At 43.0% G+C, this 14,617-nt stretch overlaps 1 protein-coding gene across 3 annotated transcripts in view; it reads left to right on the forward strand.

Annotated features, from left to right (window-relative positions):
• LOC115206020 (mitochondrial import inner membrane translocase subunit TIM50) overlaps window positions 1-12,150 on the forward strand; it is a 28,029-nt gene extending 15,879 nt beyond the window's left edge. For 2 of the 3 annotated variants that reach the window (XM_029772544.1, XM_029772546.1), the window contains 5 exons: window positions 820-924; window positions 2,121-2,219; window positions 10,593-10,749; window positions 10,867-10,973; window positions 11,221-12,150. In XM_029772544.1, the coding sequence (XP_029628404.1) occupies window positions 820-924; window positions 2,121-2,219; window positions 10,593-10,749; window positions 10,867-10,973; window positions 11,221-11,319 (567 nt within the window). In that variant the 3' untranslated portion in view covers window positions 11,320-12,150. The remainder of the gene's footprint in view (window positions 1-819; window positions 925-2,120; window positions 2,220-10,592; window positions 10,750-10,866; window positions 10,974-11,220) is intronic. The other variant, XM_029772545.1, reaches the window with a different exon arrangement.
• The last annotated feature ends 2,467 nt before the right edge of the window (window positions 12,151-14,617 follow it).

Consider the following 14,617-nt stretch of genomic DNA (forward strand, 5'->3'; position numbering starts at 1 on the left):
CTCTCAGTATCGCCAAGAACACAACAAGATAAAACATGTATCGTCTCATTCCTTGGGTTTGATTGTACATTAATCATTCATAAGTAGAATCGTTTTTTTTATTTGTTTACTTAGGATTTTACCTCGGCCTCCCCCGTCCCTCTGTGTGTGGCGGGCGGCCATCTGGCCTGTGGGTCGCTGGGGGCCCACCACCTGTTTACCTCCACTATCTCTAAAGACCATCCCATTACCTGTGGCTTCCACCTGGCCACCTCAAAGCCTGTCCCAACCCCTACTCTAACACCACCTGCCCCTCCTAGCTGAGACCCTCCTACCTGAGACACTACCTACTCGTCCTTCCCTGAGTGGTATCATGCTCCCTCCCCCTATGACTCCCCCCTACGAGTGGCGCGTGCATAGACAGGTGAGGTGTGGACGTAACCCGACACCAGCAGTCAGCCACCTGGCGGCCCTGCACAGGCTTTGATTTCTGATGAAAAGACTACAAGTGGCCCAAGAGGTCATCCAAACGCTTCATCTGCCATAAGCTGCTCAATTTAGGCCGTGGAAAAAGCAAAAAATGTGTACCTGTGAATATACCACTTGATAACGTGACGACAAACTGAGTCAATCATTCATTGGGTATTTGTGGATTGGATAGTGGCTCTCAAAAGATGCTCTATAACATAATAAACTGATTTTTAAATTGATTATTCACTGACTATTTTTGTGGATAGTTTTCAGTGAGTATTCCAGCCATAATACACGTATCCCATTGTAGTTGGGAGTAGTTAGTATGTCTTTATGCATGTGAAGTGGACTGGTTTGTTCTCCCCACAGCTGGCTACAGGCTGGCGCTTCAAGAAGAGGCCAGGCATCGACTACCTGTTCCAGCAGCTAGCCCCTCTCTACGAGATAGTGATCTTTACTGCAGAAACAGGCATGGTGAGTGACATCACTCTGCAACACGAGGGTTTGAACGCTGTTCTGGCACGGGCCAATGACGACTTTTACAAGATCTTGTCACAGTGTTATTGTACCGTCATTGTTTCAAGTAAAACTTTGCAAGTCCTATGTTGACAAATAGTCTTCTTTGAGACAGAATTTCCCTTAAATCCCCCACTCACCCTTTTGTACCTTTTTCTGAACTTGTCTCGTGCCAATCAACACTGCAATTCTATAGGTGTCGCAACGGACAAATCATTAACTGCTACCATATGTCACATTTCAGTGAAGAAGCATTTTGGATTGGTTAAGGCGTAGACCTGCCTGCCTCACTTACCTAACAACCACCTGCCACAGCTTCCCTCCACCACAGCCAATCAGGGCCGCTCTTACCGCTGGGTGAAGCTTAGAAAGTTTGTTGTGACTGCACCTGTCAGCACCTCGATTCCCCTGTAGACGTTTGTTCTAATGGTCACCTCAAAACAAATCCATGACGTTTGAATGTGTTATGCCACTCCAAACTCTCACTGATTCTTGATCTCAAACAACATCCCTAGTGTTGTTGCGTTTTGACTTTTTGTTGTTTTGGCACCAATACGCCTCGCCCCTATTGTTTGTCCTAATAACCTACGTCTTGGCCGACAGGCGAATTCAGAATGGGTTTCCTTTTGGGCTCCAAATGCCCCTTTTATTCATGGCAACATGTATATGCAAATGAGCCATGCTCCGCTCAAGGTCTAATTGGCCCCTTTTTTAGATGTGGACTGTTTTGTTTTCTCTCGGTGAAGGTCAGTGTTGTGTTGACCTGCAGCAGTGACTGTGCCAAGTCAAACTGAAGTCTGTCTGTAACGCTGCTAGCTGCAGATTGCCCTACGGAGTATGGATCATTAACCCATCAAAGTTTCCTGTGCTTCACATTGGCACACGTATTCTCCACCTACCCACTGCATTAGTGCTGACTAAACCATATAGTACTATGAGAAGCTGTTACTTCAGATTTTCTAATGCGAAGAGATTTTAAGTGGGCTTTTATGAGTCGTAACCAGGAAGCTAGACCCCATGCAAAACAATCAAAGGTCTGAGCCAATCCTCAGCCCAACTCTAGCCATGTAACCGATGGCCATCATGCATATGCAGAAGCATCTAGCATGTCAATGCTGTGTGAGGTTGTGATGTGATGCGGGTCCTCTCACCAGACGGCGTACCCTCTGATTGACAGCATCGATCCCCAGGGCTTTGTCATGTACCGCCTCTTCAGGGACGCCACGCGTTACGTGGAGGGACATCACGTCAAGGTAAACAAATCATCAGGCTGACATTCCACCATGGCCACCGTGTGTGTGTACACACAGTTTAATGTACACTGCATAAGCCTCCAATAACACAGCATTCTGTGAATTGAATGTTTTCCATATTTCTGAATTTAAAACAAATGTCATGTTAGTGTATAAAATCCATCATTGTTCAGACAAATGCCCTGTTTGTTTGATTTGCTTTGCTTTAGTTTGGCTAGACCAGTGTATGCGCTTTCGCTTTCTCACTCTTTCACTGTCTCCGTTTCTTTGTTATCTAAGACTTTTCGTTGAGTTTAAGACTCTGAGACGTTAGTGTGCTCCTTTTCAACCCCGCTCCTCTTGGGCCAAGCCCCCAGCCCAGATCCCCCGGTGCTCCCCTTTCCACTGTGACCCAGTCGACACAATGGCGCCATACCCCCCGTGTCTCCACTGCATAGCCGCCTTCTGCTCCAGCATTGATTCTCCTATGCTCCGACTCCATCCCTCTTTCTTTCTCTCGTTCTCGCCCCCTGACAATAGGGGGGTTCTCTTCCCCCCCACCCCCCCTTCTGGGCCTCATTAACCTTATGCCTGCCTCTCTCCAACAGCCAGTCTGTCTCCATGCATGGCTGAAGTACAGCAGTGTTAATGACTTTGCTAAACTAAGTTAACCTAATTTGTCATCTGAGGGAACTTCTAACGCAATGCTTTCTAAGATGGCTGCTGTTGCTTTACTCCTATCCAGCATCTATTAAATGGTTGTATATTACTGGCTGTATCAGACCGTAACATGGATAGCCTACATCACCATGTTTCAGTGGAGTGCTTTTGTAATGCATGAGGAAACTAGATTGGCCTGGTAGTGAAAGTGGTTATGGTCCCTACATTGGCCTAGCTGTTGTGATGTGTATGGCTGACGTGGTGGGTAGGTTTTATAGGTATACCTTTTCTATGTGATGATGCATGGCCATGGGTTATTCATCGGGGTCAGTTCTTTCCATGTTAATCACTCATTACTAAAACTCGTATTCATCGGGAAACATGAGTTGATGAGGGTAACCTGCTACCCCCTGCTATACAGAACTTGAATGTATTTATTTGGTGATTTTAGTCATCCTGATTCTAACGTTACATAGAGGATCTCCTCCTGTGTACTCACCTGAATTCACGTGTGTCCTGTCCTCATCCCCTTCCTTTGGTGACCTTCTGCCCATATCTGTCTCTCTTCACCCCCTCTCTCCTCCCCCTTCCTCTCCCCTTCTTCGCCTTCCATCTGGCCCTCTGAAGCGCAACAGGGAGGCAGAAAGAGAGTGAGGGAGCGAGAGAAAGGGAGGTCTGAATAGAGAGCCGAGTCCCCCAAGGCACCAGGCGTCTGTCCAATGGTGAATTTCGATGGTGTCCCCCCCCCCCCCCCCCCCAAAAAAAAGTTTTCAAACAATGTGGAGTCACAGATGCAAGGTGCCAATAAAATCAGCGGGCCTATCTGACGACTCACATTATCGGCCGGTCTGTCTAATTAACTGTGATAGAACCAGGCTGTGGTAGAATCAGCCATTGATGTTGATGACAAGTCCAACTTTGAGGGAACCCTTGAAGACAGAGGGCAGTTAGTGGAGGGCACGACCTTCTGTCACAGGTGGACCAACTGGATGGAGTTGAAAGACTGAGTGCTCGACTGCCACACCAAATTAGCGTTTCAGTTTTTATTTATTTATTTTAGTTCAAATTGTCATTCTGTTCTCCATGGGAGAGTCAGATTTAAGTTGTCATACTAGTGCAGTGTGTTTATCTGCACACCTAACATGTGGGTAGGGGTGTGTCACCCTGTGAGAGGGTGTGGGGGTAGGACACATGCCTACTCTGGCTTACAGCCTGTTGCTTTGTTAGGGGATCACAGAGCACGGCTGGCTGTGAAACTGGAGCCCTACAATGCCTTTAGAAAGTATTCATACCCCTTGACTTATTCCAAATGTTGTTTTACAGTCTGAATTCAAAATTTTAAAAAAGAGCACTCATTTACACACACTGTCATTATGGGGATAAAGTGAAAACAAACATGTTTTTTTTATTTATTGAAAAATGGAATACAGAAATGTGTATATTACCGGTCAAAAGTTTTGGAACATCTACTCATTCAAGGGATTTTATTTTTACTATTTTCTACATTGTAGAATAATAGTGAAGACATCAAAACAATAAAAACACATATGGAATCATGTAGTAACAAATATTTTTTGACATTCTTCAAGTAGCCACTCTTTTCCTTGATGACAGCTTGGCATTCTCTCAACCAGCGTTATGAGGTACTCACCTGGAATGCATTTCAAAGAAAAAAAAACCCGTTCTTTTGTAATTTGTTTGTACCATCTTTGAAATGCAAGAGAGGCCATAATGTATTTTTTGGCCACTAGATGGCATCAGTGTATGTGCAAAGTTTTAGACTGATCCAATGAACCACTGCATTTCTGTTAAAAAAATTGTCAAGACTGCCCAAATGTGCCTAATTTGTTTATTAATAACTTTTCATGTTCAAAATTGTGCACTCTCCTCAAGCAATAGCATGGTATTCTTTCACTGGAATAGCTACACTAAATTGGACAGTGCAGTTAGATTAACCTGTTAGGGCTAGGGGGCAGTATTTACACGGCCGGATAAAAAACGTACCTCGATTTAATCTGGTTACTACTCCTGCCCAGTAACTAGAATGTGCATATAATTATTGGCTTTGGATAGAAAACACCCTAAAGTTTCTAAAACTGTTTGAATGGTGTCTGAGTATAACAGAACTCATATGGCAGGCAAAAACCTGAGAAAATTTCATGCAGGAAGTGGCCTGTCTGACAAGGAGTCGTTCTTCTTGTCTCTGTTTATTGAAGAGTGGGGATCTTAGCTGTAACGTGACACTTCCTACGGCTTCCATAGGCTCTCAGAGCCCGGGAAAAAGCTGAACGATGACGAGGCAGCCCCAGGCTGAAACACATTATCGCCTTTGCCAAGTGGCCGATAAGAGGACAAAGGAATTAGGCGCGTGCCCGAGTCGACCCCGTGCTGTATTTTCTTTCGGCTGTTTACCTAATTGCAGATTCCCGGTCGGAATATTATCGCTTTTTTATGAGAAAAATGGCATAAAAATTGATTTTAAACAGCGGTTGACATGCTTCGAAGTACGGTAATGAAATATTTAGAAATCTTTTGTCACGCGCACTTCGTGACCCTTATTTACCATTGGGATAGTGTCTTGAACGCACGAACAAAACGTCGCTGTTGGAACATAACTATGGATTATTTTGGACCAAACCAACATTTGTTATTGAAGTAGAAGTCCTGGGAGTGCATTCTGACGAAGAACAGGAAAGGTAATCAAACTTTTCTAATAGTAAATCGGAGTTTGGTGAAGGCTAAACTTGCTGGGTGTCTAAATAGCTAGCCCTGTGATGCCGGGCTATCTACTTAGAATATTGCAAAATGTGCTTTCACCGAAAAGCTATTTTAAAATCGGACATATCGAGCGCATAGAGGAGTTCTGTATCTATAATTCTTAAAATAATTGTTATGCTTTTTGTGAGCGTTTATCGTGAGTAATTTAGTAAATTGTTAGTAAATTCATCGGAAGTTTGCGGGGGGTATGCTACTTCTGAACGTCACATGCTAATGTTAAAAGCTGGTTTTTGATATAAATATGAACTTGATTGAACAAAACATGCATGTATTGTATAACAATGTCCTAGGTGTGTCATCTGATGAAGATCATCAAAGGTTAGTGCTGCATTTAGCTGTCTTCTGGGTTTTTGTGACATTATATGCTAGCTTGAAAAATGGGTGTCTGATTATTTCTGGCTGGGTACTTTGCTGACATAATCTAATGTTTTGCTTTCGTTGTAAAGCCTTTTTGAAATCGGACAGTGTGGTTAGATTAACGAGAGTCTTGTCTTTAAATAGCTGTAAAATAGTCATATGTTTGAGAAATTGAAGTAATAGCATTTCTAAGGTATTTGAAAATCGCGCCACAGGATTCAACGGGCTGTTACGTAGGTGGGACGATTTGGTGCCACCTGCCCTAGAGAGGTTAACAAGAATTTAAGCTTTCTGCCAATATCAGACATATCTATGTCCTGGGAAATGTTTTTGTTACTTACAACCTCATGCTAATCACATTAGCCTACGTTAGCTCAACCGTCCCGTGGAGGGGACAACGATCCCAAAGAAGTTGTGTTTCAGCCTATCAGTTGTGTTGTGACAAGGTAGGGGGGTATACAGAAATTAGCCCTATTTGGTAAAAGACCAAGTCCAAATTATGGCAAGAACAGCTCAAATAAGCAAAGAGAAACAGTCAATCATTACTTTAAGACATGAAGGTCAGTCAATATGGAACATTTCAAGAACTTTGAAAGTTTCTTCAAGTGCAGTCACAAAAACCAAGCGCTATGATGAAACTGGCTCTCATGAGGACTGTCACAGGAATGCAAGACCCAGTTACCTCTGCTGCAGAGTATAAGTTCATTGCAGTTACCAGCCTCAGAAATTGCAGCCCAAATAAATGCTTCACAGAGTTCAAGTAACAGACACATCTCAACATCAACTGTTCAGAGGAGACTTTGTGAATCAGGCCTTTGTGGTTGAATTGCTGCAAAGAAACCACTACTAAAAGACACCAATAAGAAGAGACTTGCTTGGGCCAAGAAACATGAGCCTTGGACATTAGACCGGTGGAAATTTGTCCTTTTGGTCTGGTCCAAATTTTAGATTTTTGGTTCCAACCGCTGTGCCTTTGTCAGACATGGTGTGGGTGAACGGATGATCTGCGCATGTGCATTTCCCACCGTAAAGCATGGAGGTGGTGGTGTTATAGTGTGAGCAGCAAAGTGCCCCCACACTGTCTGATTTATTTTGAATTCAAGGCACACTTAACCAGCATGGCTACCACAGCATTCTGCAGCGATACGCCGTCCCATCTGGTTTGGGCTTAGTGGGACTTTCATTTGTTTTTCAACAGGACAATGACCCAACACTCCTCCAGGCTGTGTAAGGGCTATTTAACCAAGGAGAAAGATGGAGTGATGCATCAGATGACCTGGCCTAAACAATCACATTCTTGTTCTGAAGCCATTCCAGTGTTACTTTGGCTGTATGCTTGGGGTCATTGTCCTGTTGGAACATAAATCTTTGCCCCAGTCTATGGTCCTTTGCAATCCGAAGCTGGTCCTCATCAAGGATTTGCCTGTATTTGTCTCCATTTATTGTTCCCTCTATCCTTACCAGTCGCCCCGTACCTGCCGCTGAAAAGCATCCCCATAGCATGATGATGCCACAACCATGCTTCACGGTAGGGAAGATGAGCTGTGTCTGGTTTTCTCCAGACATAGCGCTTTGCATTCAGACCATTTTTTGTGTCCTCAGACCACACTCTTTTGGCTTGTGATCTGTCTTTCACGTTCCTTTTTGCAAACTCCAGGTGTGCTGTTGTGCCTTTTTCTCAGGAGTGACTTCCATCTGATCACTCTCCCAGATGGTGAAGGGCTGTAGAGACTTGTCCTTCTGGCAGGTTCTCTCATCTTCGCCAAGGAACTCTGTAGTTCTGTCAGAGTGGTCATTGGTTCTTGGTCACCTCCCTGACCAAGGTCATTCTTGCCCAGTTGCTCAATTTGGTCAGACGGCCAGCTCTAGGCAGAGTCTGGGTAGTTCGATTTTATTTATTTTTTCCCAATGATGGAGAACACTGCGCTCTTGGAAACTTTCAACACTCTAGAATTGTTATTGTTTTTTTACCCTTCCCCAAATATATGCCTCGTCATAATTCTTTCTCTGAGATCCACAGACAGTTCCTCAGACTTCATGGTCTAGTTTCTGCTCTGACATTGTCAACTGTGGGACCTTATATAGACAGGTGTGTTTCATTCTAAATCATGTCCAAACAATTGAATTGGCCACAGGTGGACTCCCAATTTTAGCTACATATCAAGTGTGATCAAAGGAAATTGGATACACCTGAGCTCAATTTGGAGTGTCATAGCAAAGGGGTTTCTGGATTTCATTTGCAAAAATGTCTAAACATGTTTTCACTATCATTATGGGGAATTTTGTGTTGATGGGTGAGAAATACACATCTTTTGAATTTAGGCTGTAACTCACGTGGAATAAGTCAAGGGTTATGAATACTTTCTGAAGCACTGTATGCATCACACGGCCCACCAGCCCAACTCTCAACTACACATGTGCCAAACACACACACTATATTTATCTGACTGAAATAGTAAGTTATCATAAAGGTTGACCAACTGTAAGCACAGACATCAATACATCACTCACAAACTTGTTACTGCACCTCACACAAGGGCTAATGTAGAAACACACACAATTCAATATACACATATCCACACACATTCTCTTGGGGATTGGGCCCTGTCTCAGAAGGAAGGCAGATGCCGATTATTTATTGAGAGTGCTGGTTCTTTCCTATACCTCTAGAGACACACACACACACACACACACACACACACACACACACACACACACACACACACACACTGCGGGCACCTCAGGGGGATCCAGATAACCTCAGTGAGGTGGAGAGCATCCCTCTCCATCTGCTCCCCAGGTCTACCACTGAAACTGACTGCACAGGGCAGGCCAGCGGAAGTGGGTTTGTTCTCCCCTCTACAAATGTGTGTACAGTGCATTCGGAAAGTATTCAGACCCCTTGACTTATTCCACATTTTTGTTGTTACAACCTCATTCTAAAATGGATTAAATTGTTTATTTCCCTCATCAGACTACACACACTATCCCCATAATGACAAAGCGAAAACAGGTTTTTAGAAATTTTAGCTAAAGTATAAAAGAACTGACATTTACATAAGTATTCAGATCCTTTACTCAGTGCTTTGTTGAAGCACCGCCGATTACAGCCTCGAGTCTATTTGGGGAGTTTATCCCATTCTTCTCTGCAGATCCTCTCAATCTGTCAGTTTTGAATAAGAAGCGTTGCTGCACAGTTATTTTCAGTTCTCCAGAGATGTTCGACCGAGTTCAAGTCCGAGCTTTGGCTGGGTGACTCATTGACTTTCGGAGACTTGTCGCGAAGCCACTGCTGCATTGTCTTGGCTGTGTACTTATGGTCGTTGTCCTGTTGGTAGTTGCCTTCGCCCCAATCCGAGGTCCTGAACGCTCTTCATCAAGGATCTCTCTATACTTTGCTCCGTTCATCTTTCCCTCGATCCTGACTAGTCTCCCAGTCCCTGCTGCTAAATAACATCCCCACAGCAAATGCTGCCACCACCATGCTTCATCGTAGGGATAGTGCCAGGTTTCCTCCAGACGTGATGCTTGGAATTCAGGCCAAAGAGTTAAATCTTGGTTTCATCAGACAAGAGAATCTTGTTTATGGTCAGAGTCCTTTAGCTGCCTTTTGGCAAACTCTAACGGGCTGTCATGACTTTTACTGAGGAGTGGTTTCTGTCTGATTTGGTAGAGTATTGAAAGATGGTTGTCCTTCTGGAAGGTTCTCCCATCTCCACAGAGGAACTCTGGAGCTCTGTCAGTGACCATCAGGTTCTTGGTCACCTCCCTGACCAAGGCCCTTCTACCCCTGATTGCTCAGTTTGGCCAGGCGGCCAGCTCTAGGAAGTCTTGGTGGTTCCAAACTTCTTCCATTTTAGAATGGAGGCCACTGTGTTCTTGGGGACCTTCAATGTTGCAGAAATGTTTTTGGTACACTTTCCCAGATCTGTGCCTCGAGACAATCCTGTCTCGGAGCTCTACGAACAGTTCCTTCGACCTCGTGGCTTGGTTTTTGCTCTGACATGCACTGTCAACTGTGGGACCTTTTGTTTTTACATAGACAGGTGTGTCGGCCTTTCCAAATCCTGTCCAATCAATTTAATTTATCACCAGTGGACTCCAATTTGTAGAAACATTTTGAGACGATCAATGCAAACAGGATGCACCTGAGCTCAATTTCGAGTATCAAGGGTCTGAATGCATATGTAAATAAGGTATTTCTGTTTTTATATTTTTAATATATTTGCAAATATGTCTAAACCTGTTTCGCTTTGTCGTTATTGTGTGTAGATTGATAGGGGAAAAAATGTTCTAGTAAATTTTAGAATAAGGCTGTAACGTAACACAGATTTTGGGGGGGATAAAGTCAAGGCGCCTGAATACTTTCCAAATGGCTTGCAATCATCTTTTTTCATCAATAAATGTAATGTTTGCATATACAAACATTACATTCATTGATGAAAAAAGGTGATTGCAAGCCATTTGTGTATTTCTTCCAATTGTCACAATTACCATTAAACAATGAAAGGGATAGATTTTTTATTTATTTTTTTATCGAAACTTTAGATAAATTCCTTCAGAGTGTCTTGTAACTCAACTCTTTCCCCCCCCCTGTAGGACGTGTCGTGTCTGAACCGGGACACTTCCAAGGTGATAGTGGTAGACTGTAAGAGGGAAGCTTTCAGCCTGCAGCCTTTCAATGGCATGGCTCTGACGAAATGGGACGGCAACTCAGAGGACCGAACACTCTATGACCTAGCTCATTTTCTCAAGAGTAAGTGTGTGTGTGTGTGTGTGTGTGTGTGTGTGTGTGTGTGTGTGTGGTCAGTGTGTGTGTTGACCAACCTGTTCCTTCCCAGACACGCTATTCACTCGTGTTTCTCTCTGGCAGCCATTGCTCTCAGTGGAGTGGATGACGTCCGCTCCGTCCTGGAGAACTATGCACTGGAAGATGACCCCGTAGAGGCCTTCAAACGCAGACAAGCGCAGTTAGCACAGGTACAGTCTAAACAAACCCAATGTATAGGAGCAATGGATGACAACTAACAAATACACTAACATTACCAATATTATTAACATAAGAGAAGTGTCCTCATCCTCAAGAAACATGACATTTTCTGTAGGGAAAAACCTTTTCACTGTTGATAGCTTGATGCCCTTTCTCCAACTGTTTTGCGAGAGCTTTGGAGCAATAGTCCATTGTACTGATGTAACTGTAGATTTTGTTTTGTTTGTGTGGGGACAGGAAGAAGAACAGAGGTTGGCAGAGCTGACCAAGCAGAAGAAGCAGGGCATGTCCTTGGGCTCAATCGCCGGAAGGTTCTGGCGTTCCAAACAAGAGTGAGTGGCCCCCTCACTCGCACCCACCAATCGCAGCCCACCCCTCCAGTGTCAGGCCAAAAGGATGGCAGGCCACAGTCACTCGGCAGGGTGGGCGGCGGGTGTCTCTGGAGTGGGGGAGGAGAGACCATCCAATCAGCTGGACTTTTGACTGTCGCAAGCATGTCTTTGGGGGGATGAGCTGGAAAGGAGCAAGGCTCCAAAATAACATTCTCGTACCTCTGTCGCCAGCGACATCACTTCCTGGATGTCAGATGCTCTGGTGTTGGCACTGACATATACAAAATGGTGCTGAGTGGTTAGACATTACTGATTGAACCGTTTCAGTCCACATTAGTTCATCCACTTCTACTCACCAGCCGGTCATACAGGGAACTGACCAGAGAACAGTGCTCTTATCTGCAACTCCCATGCACTTGGATTTGGTGCTCTGGAATGGAGTTTGATCAGCTTTGAACAACAGCGAATTATTTGTTTTGCTTAGTGCATATCTAAGACTGAGCTGGTCAGGGTAAAGGATATTAATATTAAACATGGTGCACTCTGAGACTCTCTAAGCTTATCTCCACCAATGAGAAGTCATGCCTTGGACAGGTACTGCCGATGCCAACGGGACTGTGTGCAACAGAGGCTGGAGCTTGCGCTGTAGGAATGAGTGGGAGAGACATTTTCAGCAAATCAAGCCAAGGCAAGCCATGTGAAATTGAGCTGATGCCACACATACTAAGTGAAAATGGATCGACATGTCTGAATATATGCTTGTTGAATGTTCTATTAGATTCATTTTGTGAACCATTCACAAAGTCCCAAATAAAGAAAAAAAATATGAAATCTAGCATCTTGTGTGATTTGGCACAAACAAACATGTCATGTGAACTACATCAGTCAGGTGCTTTCATGGCAATATGTTGAATCTACTGAGCCTCATTTTGACTTGTTTTAAGGACATTACATCAAAGTTGGATCAGCCTGTAGTGTGGTTTTCCACTTTAATTTTGAGTGTGACTCCAAATCCAGACCTCCATGGGTTGATAAATTGGATTTCCATTGATTATTTTTGTGATTTTGTTGTCAGCACATTCAACTATGTAAAGAAAAAAGTATTTAATAAGATTATTTCTTTCATTCAGATCTAGGATGTGTTGTTTAAGTGTTCCCTTTATTTTTTGGAGCAGTATATTTGAGATTCAAAGTAGCCACCCTTTGCCTAGATGGCAGCTTTGCACACTCTTGGCATTCTCTCATCCAACTGGAATGTATTTCAATTAAAAGGTGTGCCTTGTTAATTTGTGGAATTTCTTTCCTTAATGCGTTGGAGCCTATCCGTTGTGTTGTGACAAGGTACTGTTGGTATCCAGAAGATAGCCCTATTTGGTAAAAGACCAAGTCCATATTATGGCAAGAACAGCTCGATTAAGCAAAGAAAAATGACAGTCCATCATTACTTTAAAACACGTAGGTCAGTCAATCTGTAAAATTTCAAGAACTTCAAGTGCAGTCGCAAAAATGACCCACAGCACACCTCCAGGCTGTGTAATGGCATTTTGACCAAAAAGGAGAGTGATGGAGTGCTGCATCAGATAACCTGGCCTCCACAATCACCCAACCTCAACACAGTTGAGATGGTTTGGGATGAGTTTGACTGCAGAGTGAAGATAAAGCAGCCAACAAGTGCTAAGCATATGTGGGAAGTCCTTCAAGACTGTTGGAAGAGCATTCCAGGTAACTACCTCATGGAGCTGGTTGAGAGAATGCCAAGAGGGTGCAAAGGGTGGCTACTTTGAAGAATCTGAAAAATAAAATAAATTTTGATTTAACACTTTTTTTGGTTACTACATGATTCCCTATGTGTTATTTCATAGTTATGTCTTAACTATTATTCTACAGTGTCGAAAATATTAAAATAAAGAAAAACCCTTAAATGAGTAGGTGTGTCCAAACGTTCCAACTGGTACTGTTGGAAGAATACTCCACAACATCGAACGTTTTTCAACCATAGGCCGGATTGAGTGAGTGTGCCTCTACCAACTCCTATTTACAGTTGTGGGTCAGACAATGGGCTGGAGGTAGTCAATGGCCATGTGCCAGAGCATCTCAAGTAGGACTTTAGCAAATGACAAATAAGGTCGTAATTGAGTATTGTGACGATTAACTGCTGACAAACACTATGAGCCTCTTCAGTATTTGGCACTAGGGTATTTGCAGTTTAAACGCAGCTGATCTCGGCACAAATATTTGCAATGCTAGATTAGGGTCGATCAATGCGCCTCGTCCTCTGATGGATATTTATGTTGGGTTTTAAGGTGTCTAAAATCCTTCTTTATTTCTCTATTTGAGAATGATACTTATTTTAGCGAGGATTTAAAATATATTTGTTTGAGGGATTGGACGTCATTTGTGAAATCACTAAGCCTGAAGTCCCTGTTCTTGGATTTTGCACAAACTAGGAGAAAATGTGTTCGTTTGACAAAATGTATTGTTTTATTGTATTATGAAAACATATTTGCTGTAACCTGTTGCTGTAAAATAGCATTGCCCATAGTGTGGGCAATTAATAGAACATTCATCAAGAGGGGAAAAAAATCGTTTGAATAGACTTTACAGAAACACATGACTTTGTGTGACGCCAATTGGAATACAGCTAGATGATAATGCCACCGTTTGAGAGTAAGGTGTGAAGGGAGCAGCATGTGATGGCTCAATTCACAAATGCCTGCAAATTGTGAGGTGTCGGGGCTTTTTGGTTCCCCCCTAGACAGACGAACACGTGCCAAAATACAAATGGCCACAGGCTTTCTTGTGAAAATGAGTGAGAGTTAATCTTTATTTTAATTTCATGGTTATTTACTTATATACTTAACGAAGTATTGATTTAATCTGCATATTTTAATAGAATAATATCTTAATAATTAGTAGAACTATCAGAAGTAGGCTACTGGGTTGGAAGATAACGAAATTCGATTGAATGTGTCACATTTTAAATTGAATTACACTTTCCCATGCGTTATAGTTCAAGTAATAAAGAACTAGTACTACCAATCAAATGACTATAGTGACATATTGTTTTGTTGTTTACTAAGCATGTGACAAATACAATTTCATTTGAAGTGACAATTACGTAATGCACTAGGGATGTCATTTACATAGATCTGGACAAAAGTAGTTTTTTTTTCTGTCTGCTTTAGTGAGGTAATTTTTATTACCAGCAGAGTTTGACCTTATTTGAGTAGGCTAGGATAAGTTGGGGGTAAGAAATGAATAGGCCTGTCCATGTGGCATGCAAAGGGCAATGTGCCATTTCA

This window comes from Salmo trutta, chromosome 13 (assembly GCF_901001165.1).
Source record: "Salmo trutta chromosome 13, fSalTru1.1, whole genome shotgun sequence".
Lineage (NCBI taxonomy): Eukaryota > Metazoa > Chordata > Actinopteri > Salmoniformes > Salmonidae > Salmo > Salmo trutta.